This window comes from Danio rerio, chromosome 7 (genome assembly GCF_049306965.1).
Source record: "Danio rerio strain Tuebingen ecotype United States chromosome 7, GRCz12tu, whole genome shotgun sequence".
NCBI classification, from domain to species: domain Eukaryota; kingdom Metazoa; phylum Chordata; class Actinopteri; order Cypriniformes; family Danionidae; genus Danio; species Danio rerio.
In genome coordinates this window covers 24,709,761-24,724,660 of record NC_133182.1, presented here as the reverse complement: position 1 = coordinate 24,724,660, position 14,900 = coordinate 24,709,761, and the positions used below count along the sequence as shown (strand labels likewise).

Genomic DNA, 14,900 nt, shown 5'->3' with positions numbered 1-14,900 from the left:
AAATAGGCCTCTTATAGCCTTTGTCAACATTTTAATATAAGTCGTTAAAGTTTAAAGATTATGTCTTCTTGAGCATTTAATTTTATCTAGTGTGCTTTAATTTCATCTCTCACTCGCGGTTCATGTGCAGGCGGCGCGTGTGATGAAAGACAATGACAAGTCTTATATGTTGACTTTTTGTGAAGTATAAGCTACTATATTATATAACAATTTTGTTGTTTCCATATGATATTGCATTCATTTGCATACATGTTTTATAAGCTATAAAATGAAAGCCTAAGTTTGGTGAAGCGTTATAATTATGAAAAGATCAAGAAAATCATTGGATTTGCTCAATTCGTTGATAATGTAGGCTATTTTAGAAATGGATATTTTATGAGAACTATTTATAACTGTAATTTTCCAAAATTTGAGTTTATGACGCACATTCAGGACAGAGGCTATCAGCAGAGGTTTGGCTTTAAGTTGCCTGTGTCAAACTGTGACCAGTAATATCCTTCCTTTATCTTGCTTCTTTAGCAAAACACTGTTACAGTACCGGCAGTTAACAAATATGTTGCACATCAGAGGCTGATCACACCGAACGCGCCTTTCCATTCCAAAAACGCGAGGCGAACCACACTGCCTTTTTGCTGAAAAGAACAAAAGGCAGTGTTACACCTTTCAGGTCATTATACGACTGAATCAGCTGGTCTAGTCTAGTCAAGAGTGTTGCTGTTGATATTGTTGAGGCAGTTGAATAATTTTATTGGTGATTCCTAATATGAAATTCAATCATAAGCTTGGCAAGCAGTTTTAGAGAGTTTGATGTTTCCCCATTCAGACAGAATGCCTGAGCATACTGCCCGAGATGTGTTTCAAAAATGGCCACTGAGTGAACAGCTTGCCTTACTTTGTGTCACCTCAACGCAAACCCAGCATCTGCTTTGATTAGATTGGAGAATGAAAAAGATGTGCCTGACGTAAAATGCTTTTTCTACTTAAGGTTGAGTTTTATTTCAACTGCAAGCACACAGCGAGCAACAGCAAAAACATGAGGTGCGCAGGGCGCATAAGCAGTGCACAAAACGCTCACGGCCGTTATTAAACCATTCAAAAGACAGGCCTCTCAACCGAAAAAGCTCACTGTGATTGGCCCCTTATGCAGCCAAGCTTCAAAAATATATAAATTAATATTTTTTTATTATGTAACTGATACTATTAATCGGATAACGGTTAATCAGTTATTTAGATCATCCCTAGAACGAGTAGTTAATTCTGCATAAAATCATTAAAACCAAAAGAACAATCATGGTCCTTTATGATTTTCAAATAATGTTTGGCTTTGGAAGCAAGTAATGTTGATGATTCATCTCTAAGCTGTTTGGTTTGGTGCATGGCTTAAAATTGATACGCATATGGAGAGAATAAATGGGAAAAATACTTCCGGAGCTAAAGCAGGCGGTCAGTGTTCTGCTCTACTGCAAGTTCAAACTACCAGCAAACCTAAAAACATTAACGTTTTGCCCAAGCAAAACATTTCCATCTCTCCCTCCAAAATCTTCTTTGTTTCACCTCAAAACTTCAGTGCCTGAGAATAAGTTCCACTGACCGATTAGAAGTGGGAAAAGAAGGATGACTGGAGTGCCATGTGGTCTACATAAACTTCACAGCAGAAACACAAGTACAATGTTTCCATCTCCACTCTAACGGGAGAACAAAAAGAGGGAGAATGAGAGGGAGGAATGATTAACAAAGTGGTGTGGGGTGGAACTATGAGGATTTTATACATAAATCAGCCTGTTGTTCAAGTCCAATCAATGCCAATTTCAATTTAAAAGCCTTTGAGAATTTCTGGGGCTTTCACAGGCACAAATGTGGAAAATACCCAAGCATGCCTTCCTTGTAAACAAATGGTTTACATGCGTTTTTGACCACAATTAGGAAGATCACAAGCCTGGCATGGTTTTGTCATGCAGTGGACAAGCTGCTTTGAATCCCCCAAAAATGTTCAGCTACAATAGGATCTTACTTTCAAATGACATCTGAGCCCACTTAACTTCCAACGTTCAGACTTTTACGTAGCACAAGAGATTTCTACTATATCCAACCACAGTTTGTTGTTGATAAGTCCTGTATTTTCCTACTGCCGGCTGAGGTCACATTGACCCATCTTGGGATTTTAATTTGAGCACATGTTGAACACCTGGGGGTTGTGTCTAGCCTTGGGCATCGGGTCCTTATGTTTGTTGTTTGAGATAAATGTCTGCCGAGACCACTGGGGGGTTCAAAATAATGCCCTCAGGGTGCAAAGTTGGAAGATAGGATCAGAGGCCAAGAGATTCCATGAGGGGAAAAAAGGACAAACACGCAGGTTGTGCTTTGCCTCCAAATCAGATGGAAAAACTATCAGTGTGAGTGGCAGCGGCTGGAGCCATGTGCCCCAGAAGGCTCATGCAAGCAGATATAAACAATAAAAAACAGCTCTGAGGGAGCCTCTGTATATCATATTTATGATGACATCCAAATAAAGTCCTCACAAGCGAGTGATGCAGGTTGAAACAGATGAGTACAGATTTAGGGGCAGTGTGTCCGACAAAGCATGTGTTTCAGGTTATGTGGTTAACAAGTCCAGCCAAAGAATATGAGGTTATCTGATCGGCCACGATCCAGTTCCTTGAAAACCAACGACTGGTACTTAAGGCCCGATATACTTCAAGTGAATCGAAGAATGAACTGGTGTGAATTCTGAAAATCAGACAAAAGTTAAATATTTGAAACTGCTAACCAAGGAAAAGTTCCACTAAAAGTTGGCTTCAGGTGGTAAACTGCTTCAAACAGTTCCATTGGTCAAACACAATAATGTCATGCCTACTGTAGGAGTGGCTCTGCGTTTGTTGATCTTCTCTAGTTAATTTCTTGTTCATGGTGCATTTTAATCAAGATCTATCAGTGAAAACAATCATAGTTGCCATACTGAAGTGTCGTTACACACCGAACAGATCAAAATTAACTTCTAACTCTGTGAACTTTTGCACAGAGAAGTGGTTTGTATTAGACTTCAAAACTTACAGTTTAGGGGAAAATGGAGAAAGGAAACTGGCAAACATTTTCACAACTTAATGCGATTAAGTTGTAATAAATAAATAAACACAAAGCATATCACCCCCAAGAATAACATGCAAAACCAAACATAAGCTCCAGGCCTAGTCTTTTATCGTCTTCCTCTGACATCCTCACTTCCATGAAGGGCTTCATGAAATTGGAAAGATCTGACATTGCAAAATATGTTTTGCTGCAATATATATTGCAATATTAATATAATTCCCCCAGATGATTTGAGTAGCTGCATTTGGAAAGATTTCAATAATTTAGATCAACTGGAGTGATCAAGTCTTTTTCTATACAGTGCACTCCTGTGTTGCTCCAGGGACTAACGAGTCTTCGCTGAGGTCCAGCTTCCAGCCTCCTACACTTTGACTGCAGCTCTGCACAAAACGTTTGGCCAGTGGAGAAATGGTTGTGCCCATCTGACCCTAGTTCTCTCAAAGTTTTTTTTTTTTTAACTTTCGCCAATTGGTGAAGTTTTTTCCTCACCGCTGTCGCCACTGGCTTTCGGGATCAGTAGAGCTGTGCATCGATGGATTGTTTTTCAGTGTTTGGACTCTCAGTAGTGATAATTAAACCACACTGAACTGAGCTCAACTGAACTGAACTGAACTTAAACTTTGAAAACTGAACTACCCCGTTTCAATTTATTGTGATCTTTTATGTGAAGCTGCGTTGACACAATCTACATTGTAAAACCGCTATACAGATAAAGGTGAATTAAATCTGCATAAAATATAATAAATTACAAGCATATATAAATAAAAGAAAGCAAAAATTAAGTTAAATAAAGGAGTCTAACAGTATTTAAATACAAAAATGTAACAGTTAAACGAAACATGTCATGGTCATCATTAAATAAATAATTTTAAACAATATTATAAAATAATATCTTAATCTTTTAACATGTTTATTGTTCAATAAACAATCTAATCCTGCAAAGTGACTATTATGGACACACACATTGCAATATCAGTGCTCAAATGATACATTGTTCAGCCCTACTTTCACATTCCTCCGTGAGACTCAAGACCTGTGTGTCAATTCGCTACCACAGTTTTAGTTATTATTTTTTTTTTTTAGACTTTTTTAGACTGTTTTAGTTTGTTTAGACTGTTTATAACAGGGGTGGCCAACCCTGTTCCTGAAGAGCCACATTCCTGCAGATTTTAGTAGCTACTCATATCAAACACACCTGAACCAATTAATTAGGACCAGACCATCACGTGATAATTACAAGCAGGTGTGTTTGATATGGGTTGCAACTGAAATCTGCAGGAAGGTGGCTCTCCAGGAACAGGGTTGGCCACCCATGGTTTATAAGATAAAAATCTTAATGAAAAATAAAGTAAAAGCCAAATCACAATTAAGTAAAAGCTGCAATTGTCATGCACAACTTGTCAGGGAAGCATGGTAATATGATCAGTTGTAAATATCGATTCGAAAGGCAAAGGGCACTCTTGCAAAAAAAAAAAAAAACAATTATACCCGCAAGAAGAAAACCAAGAAATACCTATATACCTTCTGAAATTCGGTTATTGCCAGATCAGAGATGGGTATGGACGGAAGTTAACGAAAATCATTAATATAATTTATTAAATTTCTCATTAATTGTATTTCATTAACGTCTCCCTCCAGTAACGTAAAAAATAGTAGTTGTACAGAGTATTATTTATGTTATCTATTAAGTTACCCAATAAATTTAATTTTTACGTATATCCCCACCGCAACTATAAACCCAACGGTAACAGTACTGTAAAAATATTTGTTATTATTATTATACAGTGTCATAAAAAATGCTGCAATGTTGATTTGCATATCGCACCTCCAGCCGGCAGTGTATCCTATCGACTTTACCCTTTAATTCTGAAGATTTAACTGCTCTCATTGATTCAACGTGACTAACAAACACATGACAATGAGATCATGTGATCGAGTTCTTATTATAATTTCCCTGATAATAAAATGCAATAATGCAATGCCTAGTAATGTCTAGAATGCTATGACATATGTTCCTGTGTGGAAAGCCATTTAATCTCACAAAAGAACTTATTTCAAACACTCAATTGAAGCAAGTTTGGAGTAAAAACATATTATTGAATGTGGTATTTATTTCATGTGCTTTCAGCTGCAGCAGCATGTACCACATAGAGCTTAGTTTACTGAAAATTAATGACAGCTGGGACTATTTCCTTATTATTACTGTGCGTTTTTTTTCTGCATAACTTGCCAGTGAACATTGCAGTTCAACTATTTATTACAGAACTGGCATTACTGACAAAAATCAGCAAATATTTACATATTTATTCTAAACATCACCCTTAAAGGTGCAGAATGTAAGTTTGACATCCTGTGGTTGAACTAAGTATTGCACCCCTGGTTCGAAACAGACGCAAGAGCAGGTTGCCAGATTGACAACATCAACAGGAGAGAGCCTGACTTTCAAGCCTAAAGGCTGATTTTAACTGTGTTATTAACAAAGGCAACAGCACACGATAGAAGGAATATTTTATATGTTAAAAGGAGTCCTAACCAACATCTAAAACTTATATTTTAGAAACGTTTTTTTTTTTTTTTTTTGCAGCTGAACAACAGAAAACTGACAATGATCACCTCGGGTACACCTCATGTGCTTTATTCAGGATTAAATGCTAATAATGTGAGTTTGAATGCTAATTTACATGAACATTAATGCCATACTACTGAAAACAGCAGCAGATAGTTCACCTCAAATCTTAAAAATAAACTAAACCATTTGAAATTGAAATTTAGAACTGTGACTTAGTGTAAACACATATCAGCGATTCAGCATGTACATTTAATAATGTTAAAGAGGTTAAATATGTATTAATTCGATTATAAACCTTACAATTTTGTTGGAGTGCAGAGAGTGCACTATTCTGTGCTGCATTTATGTTTCTGTCGCGTTTCGTCTGGTGCAAAGAGCACAATTGCTTATCACTGCAAATCTCCTCACGTAACGTGTTGTTAGAAACACAAGGTTACAATGTAAACTGCTCACCTAATGTTTACGTTCCTAAAGTTTGTGTTATTTGCTAATTTATAAAAGTCTTAAGTATTTAGTATGGCCCTACTTCAAACCAACCAGCCTGCTATAAAACCTCACTCATACCTCTGTAATTCATGAATCTGTCATTCAACAAGCAAGCAAGCACCAATGTTCATCTCAGAATCATTAAGGAAATGTTTTTGCATGTGTTTTCATCCTGTAGGTAAGAAACAATGATCAAATGTCATGTAAATGTCAAAAGCCCAGGGTGATAAAAGAGATGTTAGCGCTGCAGAGTGCCAAACATTAAAGCACATTAAATTAAGCACAGCAGGGTTAAGAAAAGACAGTTTACAGAATACACAGCCAAACCAGACTTAGATGTTTTGTAGACCAGCATAAACAACTGTAAACTCATACTAGAGACATGCACAAAAGGCACAAATCACATTCATTTCTTCCTTCTGTCAGACAAAAAAAATACCAGCTTCCCCCTCATGACCCAATCCCTCCTCCATGCTGACTCAGGGGGCAGAGTCTGGGAATGTGATCTCTGGGGGTCCAGTCTCCCCCCTTTAAAACATCTTCATTTAAAAAAAATAAATCAACACTTTTGGTCAAATGCCGTTGGAGAGGAAATGGGGGGTGGAAGGAGGGAATAAAACATGATTCTTTTACCTCCCTGTGAGGACAGCACTAACTTCTGTCTAGTTTGAAGAGATTGTTAGACATAGATGGGCTAAATTAAAATGTGTCTATTTTAATAGAACAGTTCCTGTTTCAGATACTAGCGTAGACAACGCACATGAAGAATGTATTTTTATTGTTACTGATCATGTATTTATTGAACATAACTAATTCTCTTTCTCCCTCAGGTCCACACATAAATATTACTGCAGAGTAAAAACAGAGTCCCATTTTGTTTTACAGACCAAAGATGAAGTTAATGAGCTGACGAGAAAAAGTAGCAAAAGTTCACATGGTGTGCACAGAGGAAACCTCAAGAACTCTATAAAATGGATCATTATTGTTTCAAACTGATTTTCATTAACTCGAGTCGTATCTACTAGGGTTGCACGTAGGCATGGGTCAGTATAAGATTCTGACGGTATGATAAACTTGGATAAAAATATCAGGGTTTCACGGTTTGATGGTATTATGATTACTGCTCTAAAATATATTTTTTAAGTAAAAAAAAACAAAAACTTTTCCCCCTTGAACACAATATATTTTATTTTGAGAAACATTTCCAAAAAATGTTAACAGTAAATATGTCAGGCTAAATAATTAAAATAAATTGTTGACTTCTGCTGTCTTTTTTTAGTTTCAAAAACACAGATATCTTTACAATTTAAAATTTTATTTTTAGATATCTTTTCTGCGAAAAAAAACGTAAATAAAAAAAATCTTTATTTATTATCTAATGTAGATAAACCATTTCCAAACTACAGTGGCACCACCAGTATTTTGGAGGCTTAGTATCGCAATATTACCACAGTACCAGTAAACCGTGCAACTAGACATGGGGCGATAAACGTTTTATACCGCGGTTTGGAAAAGTCAAGGTTCTAAAACCGCCCAAATATTCTGCTATACCATTCCTAAGGTAGGCCTATGTGTACGATTTTTTTATTTACGTTTTTTTTTTAAAGGACAACAGTATCTTAGCTGAAAAGATCTCCAAAGATGCCGTTTTAAATTGTTAAGAAATCTTTGTTTTTGAAACTAATGAAGACAGCAGAAGTCAATGATTCATTTGAATTATTTAGCCTGACATGTTTACTGCTCCAAAATATTTTAAATGTTTCTCAAAATAAATTGTGTTCAAAAGGGCAAAAAGTTTTAGTTTTTTACCCAGACATTTAAAAAATATATATTTTAGAAGTAATCACACTACCATCAAACCTTATACCGGCCCATGCCTATATAGTATCGTAACATGAATTAATAGTATCACGACAACCCCTAGTATCTACTTCCCAACATCAACAAAAAGTTTCACACTTAATTAAATGCATACTTCTAATTCCAAAAATCCACTCAACTTTTGAATGCAATAGAAGTAACATGATTTTATTAATAATTTAATGACAATTTAATGTACTCATTTATGAAATGTACAAAATTTAATGGAAAATATTTTCAACATAGTTGTTGATAATAGCCATGCTAGTTTGAATGGATACATTGACTAGGACGATTAATCTGTGAATATTTTGCCATTTGTCTGCCAGAATAATCCAATTTATTGGTCTACAAAAACACGATAGTGTGTAGATAATGAATAATTTGTTACTAAGTAAAGTAAAATTGACTCATACCAAAACAATGGCTATTCAATCCTTTATATTTATCTTAAAAGTCACTGATTCATGATGATTCATATCTGTCAAGAGAGAACATAACAACTCAACAAGAGCTTTAAGGATGCTTTTGGTCTTATGTGTGTATCCTCATGTCCATTTCCCTGCCACGAAGTTTTCAGAAAGTTCCCAAACATCCATCAATGCACCGTTACAATCCATCCAAACATAAAGAGCGCTTTTAAACGTTCAGCAGAATGTAATCAAGTCTTTGGATGTAATCGATAAGACAAACACAGGCATGTAGAATGAGTTAGAAACTTTTGCAAACTTACTTTAGTGATGATGAGTGGTTCGCCGTGCTCCAGTCCTCCTTTTAGAGTGAATCCCCATGGAGCGCCTCCGTTCAGCTGCACATGGATGTGTTGGAAAGACACCAGCTGCTCTACGGTCTCCATCGTGACTTCTGTGCCTTCAGCTCCGTCCGATCGCCATGCAGTCACGATCCAACCTCATCACGATAGCGGGAGAGTCCGGGCATGAGGGGACAGACGGGGGGTTGGCCAGTGATGGGCTCTCGGTGGACTGTTAACGGAGGAAGTGCTTGAGACTGAGGGAGTTGATTTTAGTGACAGGCGAAACAACCAATGAGGATAGCGCTTCGCTTTAAGGGACTAATGAAATTGTATTAGGGGCGGGATCTTTATCGACCCGCTGGATTGTCTATTGTGCGACTGTCTGGGAAAACTCAGAAAAGTGGTCCGTTATCAACTCTTGGGTCATAGCTTGACCCAAAACAGCGATAATTTATACTAAAACTGCGCTGGAGGGGAACCTTCAAGTGGGTTATCACTCAGGCGAACTGAGATGTTACCCAATCGTTAGTTTTTGAAGAAACAGCTCCAAAGACCATTAAATGACCAGACATCAACTGATCTCAGTTCAACTTGTGAATAATATTATTAAGTGTAACGTGTGTCATAAAAAGGGAGTTTTCTTCTTCTTAAATACAAAATGGGGAAGCTAAAACCAAGCAGCAGCTGCAAGATTACAAAAACATGAGAATTACAGTAGCCTAACCATAGCATTTTAGACAGGTCTTGCTTAGAGAACTTAACTAAAGTTGACTGTAAATAGTTTGTAAAGTCTGTCTAGAGTAATAGCTTGCAAATTGCATCCTAATAACACAATTCTTGATGAAAAAAGTAATTCATTAAATTATTTATTCATTCATTTTCATGCACTTAGTCGTTGATTATAAGGGGTCACCACAGTGCAATGAACCACCAACTATTCCAGCATGTTTTTACGCAGCATAAGCCCATTGAGGTAAATTGGTTTTGTATTCACATTCATTCAATGACATCTTGTGACATGCTCCCTATATTGTTTACCATGATTAATTGAATATTCCATTTAAAATAAGATATGACTTTAAAATCACATCACAATCAACATTATCACTATTCAGTTGACTGTGAGCAATGTTGAACACTGATAGTCATTGGCTGCCATAATGTTTTGACTATTTAGAAATTGTGAAGAATGCTTTTCTGAAATTATATTATAAAGGAGAAAGTCTGAATGTGTGAATATAAAACCAACTTTACTTCACTCGGATTCCCTGCAACCCAGTACTGGGAAACTTAAATAGATTACTCATTCATTTTAGTAATCTGAATACTTTTGGATTACATTTTGCATTGAGGCGACGCAGTGATGCAGTAGGTAGTGCTGTCACCTCACAGCAAGGTCACTGTGTCGCTGGTTCGAGCCTTGGCGTTTCTGTGTGGAGTTTGCATGTTCTCCTTACGTTCGCTTGGGTTTTCTCCGTGTGCTCCGATTTCCCCCACAGTCCAAAGACAGAATTGTGTTGGCTAAATTGTCCATAGTGTGTGTGTGTGTGTGTGTGAATGAGTGTGTGTGGATGTTTCGCAGATATAGGTTGTGGCAGGAAGGGCATCTGCTGCATAAAAATGTGCTGGATAAGTTGGCGGTTAATTCCGCTGTGGCGACCCCGGAATAATAAAAGGGCTAAGCCGAAAAGAAAATGAATTAATTTTTCTCTTAACACTTGTTGATTTTATATTGAATTAGCTAATAAGTTAATTCCTTCATTTTCTTTTTGGCTTAGTCCCTTTATTGATGGGATCGCCACAGCAGAAAGAACCGCCAACTTATCCAGCATATGTTTTTACGCAGCGGATGCCTTTCCAGCTGCAACCCAACACTGGGAAATATCCATACACACTCATTAACACACATACACTACGGACAATTTAGCCTACCCAATTCACCTGTACAGCATGTCTTTGGACTGTGGGGGAAACCGAAGCACCCAGAGGAAACCCACGCAAACACAGGGAGAACATGCAAACTCCACACAGAAGAGCCAACTGACACAGCCGAGGCTCAAACCAGCGACCTTCTTGCTGTGAGGCGAACATGCTACCCACTGCGCCACCATGCAGCCCCAATACGATAATTTATTCATTCATTTTCTTTTTGGCTTAGTCCCTTTATTAATCTGGGGTCACCACAGTGGAATGAACTGCCAACTTATCCAGCATATGTTTTACGCAGCGGATGCCCTTCCAGCTGCAGCCCAAATGTTAATACTAAACCTAATTAAAAAGGGAATATATTGTAAAGTAAAACACTTGAACGCCCACATTTTAGATATGTTGTTTACCTGTTGCCTGTATGAACTAGGCAGGATGTAAATTTTTAAAATATTAATTTAAAATTTCAGGCAAAATTCAAGTAAATATTTTCTGTTAAGGGTGGTTCCAAAAGTTGTAAAAACCCCTCAGTCACATTAATGAGAAATATTACGTCAAAGTCTTCTGTGTTAAATTACTTGTCAGTTATGCAGCAGTGCATGCTTGTATAATTATAAATAGATCTTAGAACTGATTTTGAGGTGCTTTTAAACCCGAACTCAAAGCATCAATTGCATAATAGTTTACCTGGTATTTAGATAACATTACGCTCTTAAAATGAAGATCTTTTAATGCCATTGTTGATGAAAGAACCTGTACATTCAACAAAAAGAGAGGACTTTGTAGAGAGGACATTTACAGTAACAAAAATCAGTTCTTACTAAAGGGTTCTCTGTGAACCAAAATTTTGTAAAAAGAACAAAAAATGTAGAAATGTAAAATTTATAGTAAGAACAATTTTAATGATAAATAAATTTAGAGAAAAACAATGAATTATCAATAAAGTATTGCATTGTTATCAATTGCATGATTACTTCACACAAAGTCATGAAATCTGATTAAAACATATAATTTTATTGGAACTTTTTTCGGATTGCTTAATCCACTGGTTTGGATTTGATTGATTTATTTTGAACAGGAAAATCATGCATAAAACAATTCTTTAAACAAAAATACATTTCAGCATGGTCGAAATGGAGCGGGATGAAGCACAAGCTTATTATTTTCCCCACACCATTATCACGCACATAATTCGTTTATTTTTCAACTTATTTTTTCTTTTACTTATCTCTTCTTTTTACATGAGACATATGAGCTTTACATGAGACATTTTATCCTTTGGCATCTTTGACATATTATATAATGGTCAGTATATGTGTGAATGTTGTGTACATATTTTATGTAACTTAAAGTCAACAATTTATTTTGAAGTACAAAATCTTTCAAATATGTCTTACCATAAATATGTATTTTAAAATAATCTTTTTCATTGAGGTGATACATGGTATGAGTGCAGAAAGCCACATGAGGGAGCTGTTGTTTCATGTCGTGTAGATTTGAGACCCATGGTGCGATTTGCCATTCTGGAAGTGTCAGTAAACAAGCTGTGTTTTAACCATTTAATGAAACCTCGGTCTGCAGCCAGAATATGATGGAAGCTTCAGGATGAGTGCCTTTTCTTTACTAATCATTTTCACATCGATGAGCAGTTGTCTCTTATCCATTCAGCTATGGTGATTAACAGAAGTCCAGTGATGTCCAATTTGTCATGTTAGGATATCTGCATTGAGCTATTAAGCTGGAAAGCCTGGTGATCGGAGACTGCAGAAGCATGTCTAAATCTATTACCTGTCAAACACATTAAGAAAGAAACCCTAACAAACATGCAAACGCAGACACTCCATGCATGAACAACTATTTATCTGAAGAGAAAATGTTTTCAGAACCTTAATATAGTAGTTTTTTTATTAATAAAATGTTTAAATCATATTAAAAAAATGTTGAACACAATACATTGTTTTTAAAGAAAAATATTAAATGGACAGAATACAAAGTAAAAAAAAATACCTTCATGATATATTAATAAAATAAACTTTTATTTTAGAAGAACATACAAACTCCATACAGAAATGCCCAGCCGAACCAGCGACCCCGGCTCGAACCAGTGACTTTTTTTGCTGTGAGGCGATTGTGCTACCCATTGCACCACTGTGACGCTGTTTTAAATATATAAAACTTTCAAAATTAATTCAGCCAAAAACCGAACATTTTACTTATAAAATCATTTACTTTAACAGTAATTTGATGTAGCTAATGTAGCACAATGTAACTTAATGTACAAATGTTTCTCCTGAAAAGTATTTATGATGGCAGTACCTTTGATTTATTTGGTTATGTATTTATTCATTTAGTATTATCTTTCTTATTATTTAAAAAAAATTATAATATAATTTTGTATGCATTCTTTAATCTGTAAGGGGTCAAATTAATAGGAAATATATTTTTCTTTATATATATATATATACACACACACACACACACACACACACACACACACACACACACACACACACACAAGTTTTAAAAAAATCATTTTCTTTGTGGCTTTCTTTCTTCTGTTAACCACAAAAGAAGATATTTTGTAGAATGATGAAAACCTGTAACGATTGACTTTCATTTTTCTTCTACTATGAGAATCAGTGGTTATAGGTTTTTAGCTTTCTTCAAAATATCTTTTTTAGTGTTCAACAGAAAGAAGGAAGAATGGAACATTTGAGGGGAAGTAAATAGAGAGTAAATTGTCATTTGTGGGTAAACTATTCTTTTAAATATAAAGGTTCGGTATTGGCATGGTTCCACAAAAAACTTTAAATGGTTCTTTGAGGAACATCATGGAAAGTTTCTTTGAGAACCAAAAAATCGATTTACAATGTATCCGGAAAGTATTCATAGCACTTCACTTTTTTTGTTACAACCTTATTACAAAATCTATTTAATTCATTTATTTCCTCAATTATACACACAATAACCCATAATGACAATTAGATTTTTTTATTGTTGCAAATTTATAAAAAAATAAAATAAAACAAAAAACTGAAAAATCACATGTTCAGAAGTATTGACAGACTTTGGTGTGGAGATCTAAATTGAGCTGAGGTACATTTTGTTTCTACTGATTGTTGAGATGTTTTAGCAGCTTAACTGAAGTTCACCTGTGGTCAATTCAGTTAATTGGACATGATTTGAAAAGGCATACACCTATCTATATAAGGTCCCAGGGCTGGCAGTGCATGTCAAAACACAAACCAAGTATAAAGACAAAGGAGCTGTCTGTAGACCTCAGAGACAGGATTGTTTCGAGGCACAAGGACGGGGAAGGTTACAGAAAAAAATCTGCTGCTCTGAAAGTTCCAATGAGCACAGTGGCCTCCATCATCCGTAAGTGGAAGATGTTTGGAACCACCAGGACTCTTCCTAAAGCTGGCCGGCCATCTTTAGTGATCAGGGGAGAAGGGCCTTAGTCAGGGAGGTGATCAATAACCTGATGGTCACTCTGTCTGAGCTCCAGCATTCTTCTGTGGAGAGAGGAGAACCTTACAGAAGGACAACAATCTGTGCAGCAATCCACCAATCAGGCCTGTATGGTAGAGTGGCCAGACGGTAGCCACTGCCCTCCTGGAATTTGCCAAAAGGCATCTGAAGGACTCTCAAACAATAGGAAACAAAATTCTCTGGTCCAATAAGAATACAATTGAACTCTTCGAAGTGAATGCCAAGCGTTACGTTAGGAGAAAACCAGGCACCGCTCATCACCAGGCTAATACCATCCATGAAGCATGGTGGTGGCAGCATCATGTGGGAATGTTTTTCAACAGCAGGAACTGGAAGACTAGTCTGGATAGAGGGAAAGATGAATGCAACGATGTACAGAGAAATCCTTAATGAAAACCTGCTCCAAAGTACTCTTGACCTCAGACTGGTGAGACGGTTAATCTTCTAGCAGAACAATGACACAAAGCACACCGCCAAATATCAATGGAGTGGCTTCACAACAACTCATTAATGTCCTTGAGCGGCCCAGCCAGAGCCCAGACCCAAATCTTATTGAACATCTCTAGAGAGATCTGAAAATGGCTGTATACACTATCGTTTCCTACCCAACCAAATAGAGCTTGAGAGGTACTGCAAAGAGAAATGGGCAAAAATTCCCAAAGACAGGTGTGCCAAGCTTGTGGCATCATATTCAAAAAGACTCGAGGCTGCAATTGCTGCCAAAGG

At 36.6% G+C, this 14,900-nt stretch overlaps 1 protein-coding gene across 1 annotated transcript in view; it reads right to left on the bottom strand.

Moving 5' to 3' along the window:
• shroom4 (shroom family member 4) overlaps positions 1 to 8,971 on the bottom strand; it is an 83,299-nt gene extending 74,328 nt beyond the window's left edge. The window contains exon 1 of the mRNA XM_005172333.6: positions 8,736 to 8,971. Coding sequence (XP_005172390.1) covers positions 8,736 to 8,858 — 123 coding nt within the window. The 5' untranslated portion in view covers positions 8,859 to 8,971. The remainder of the gene's footprint in view (positions 1 to 8,735) is intronic.
• Positions 8,972 to 14,900: the final 5,929 nt, after the last annotated feature.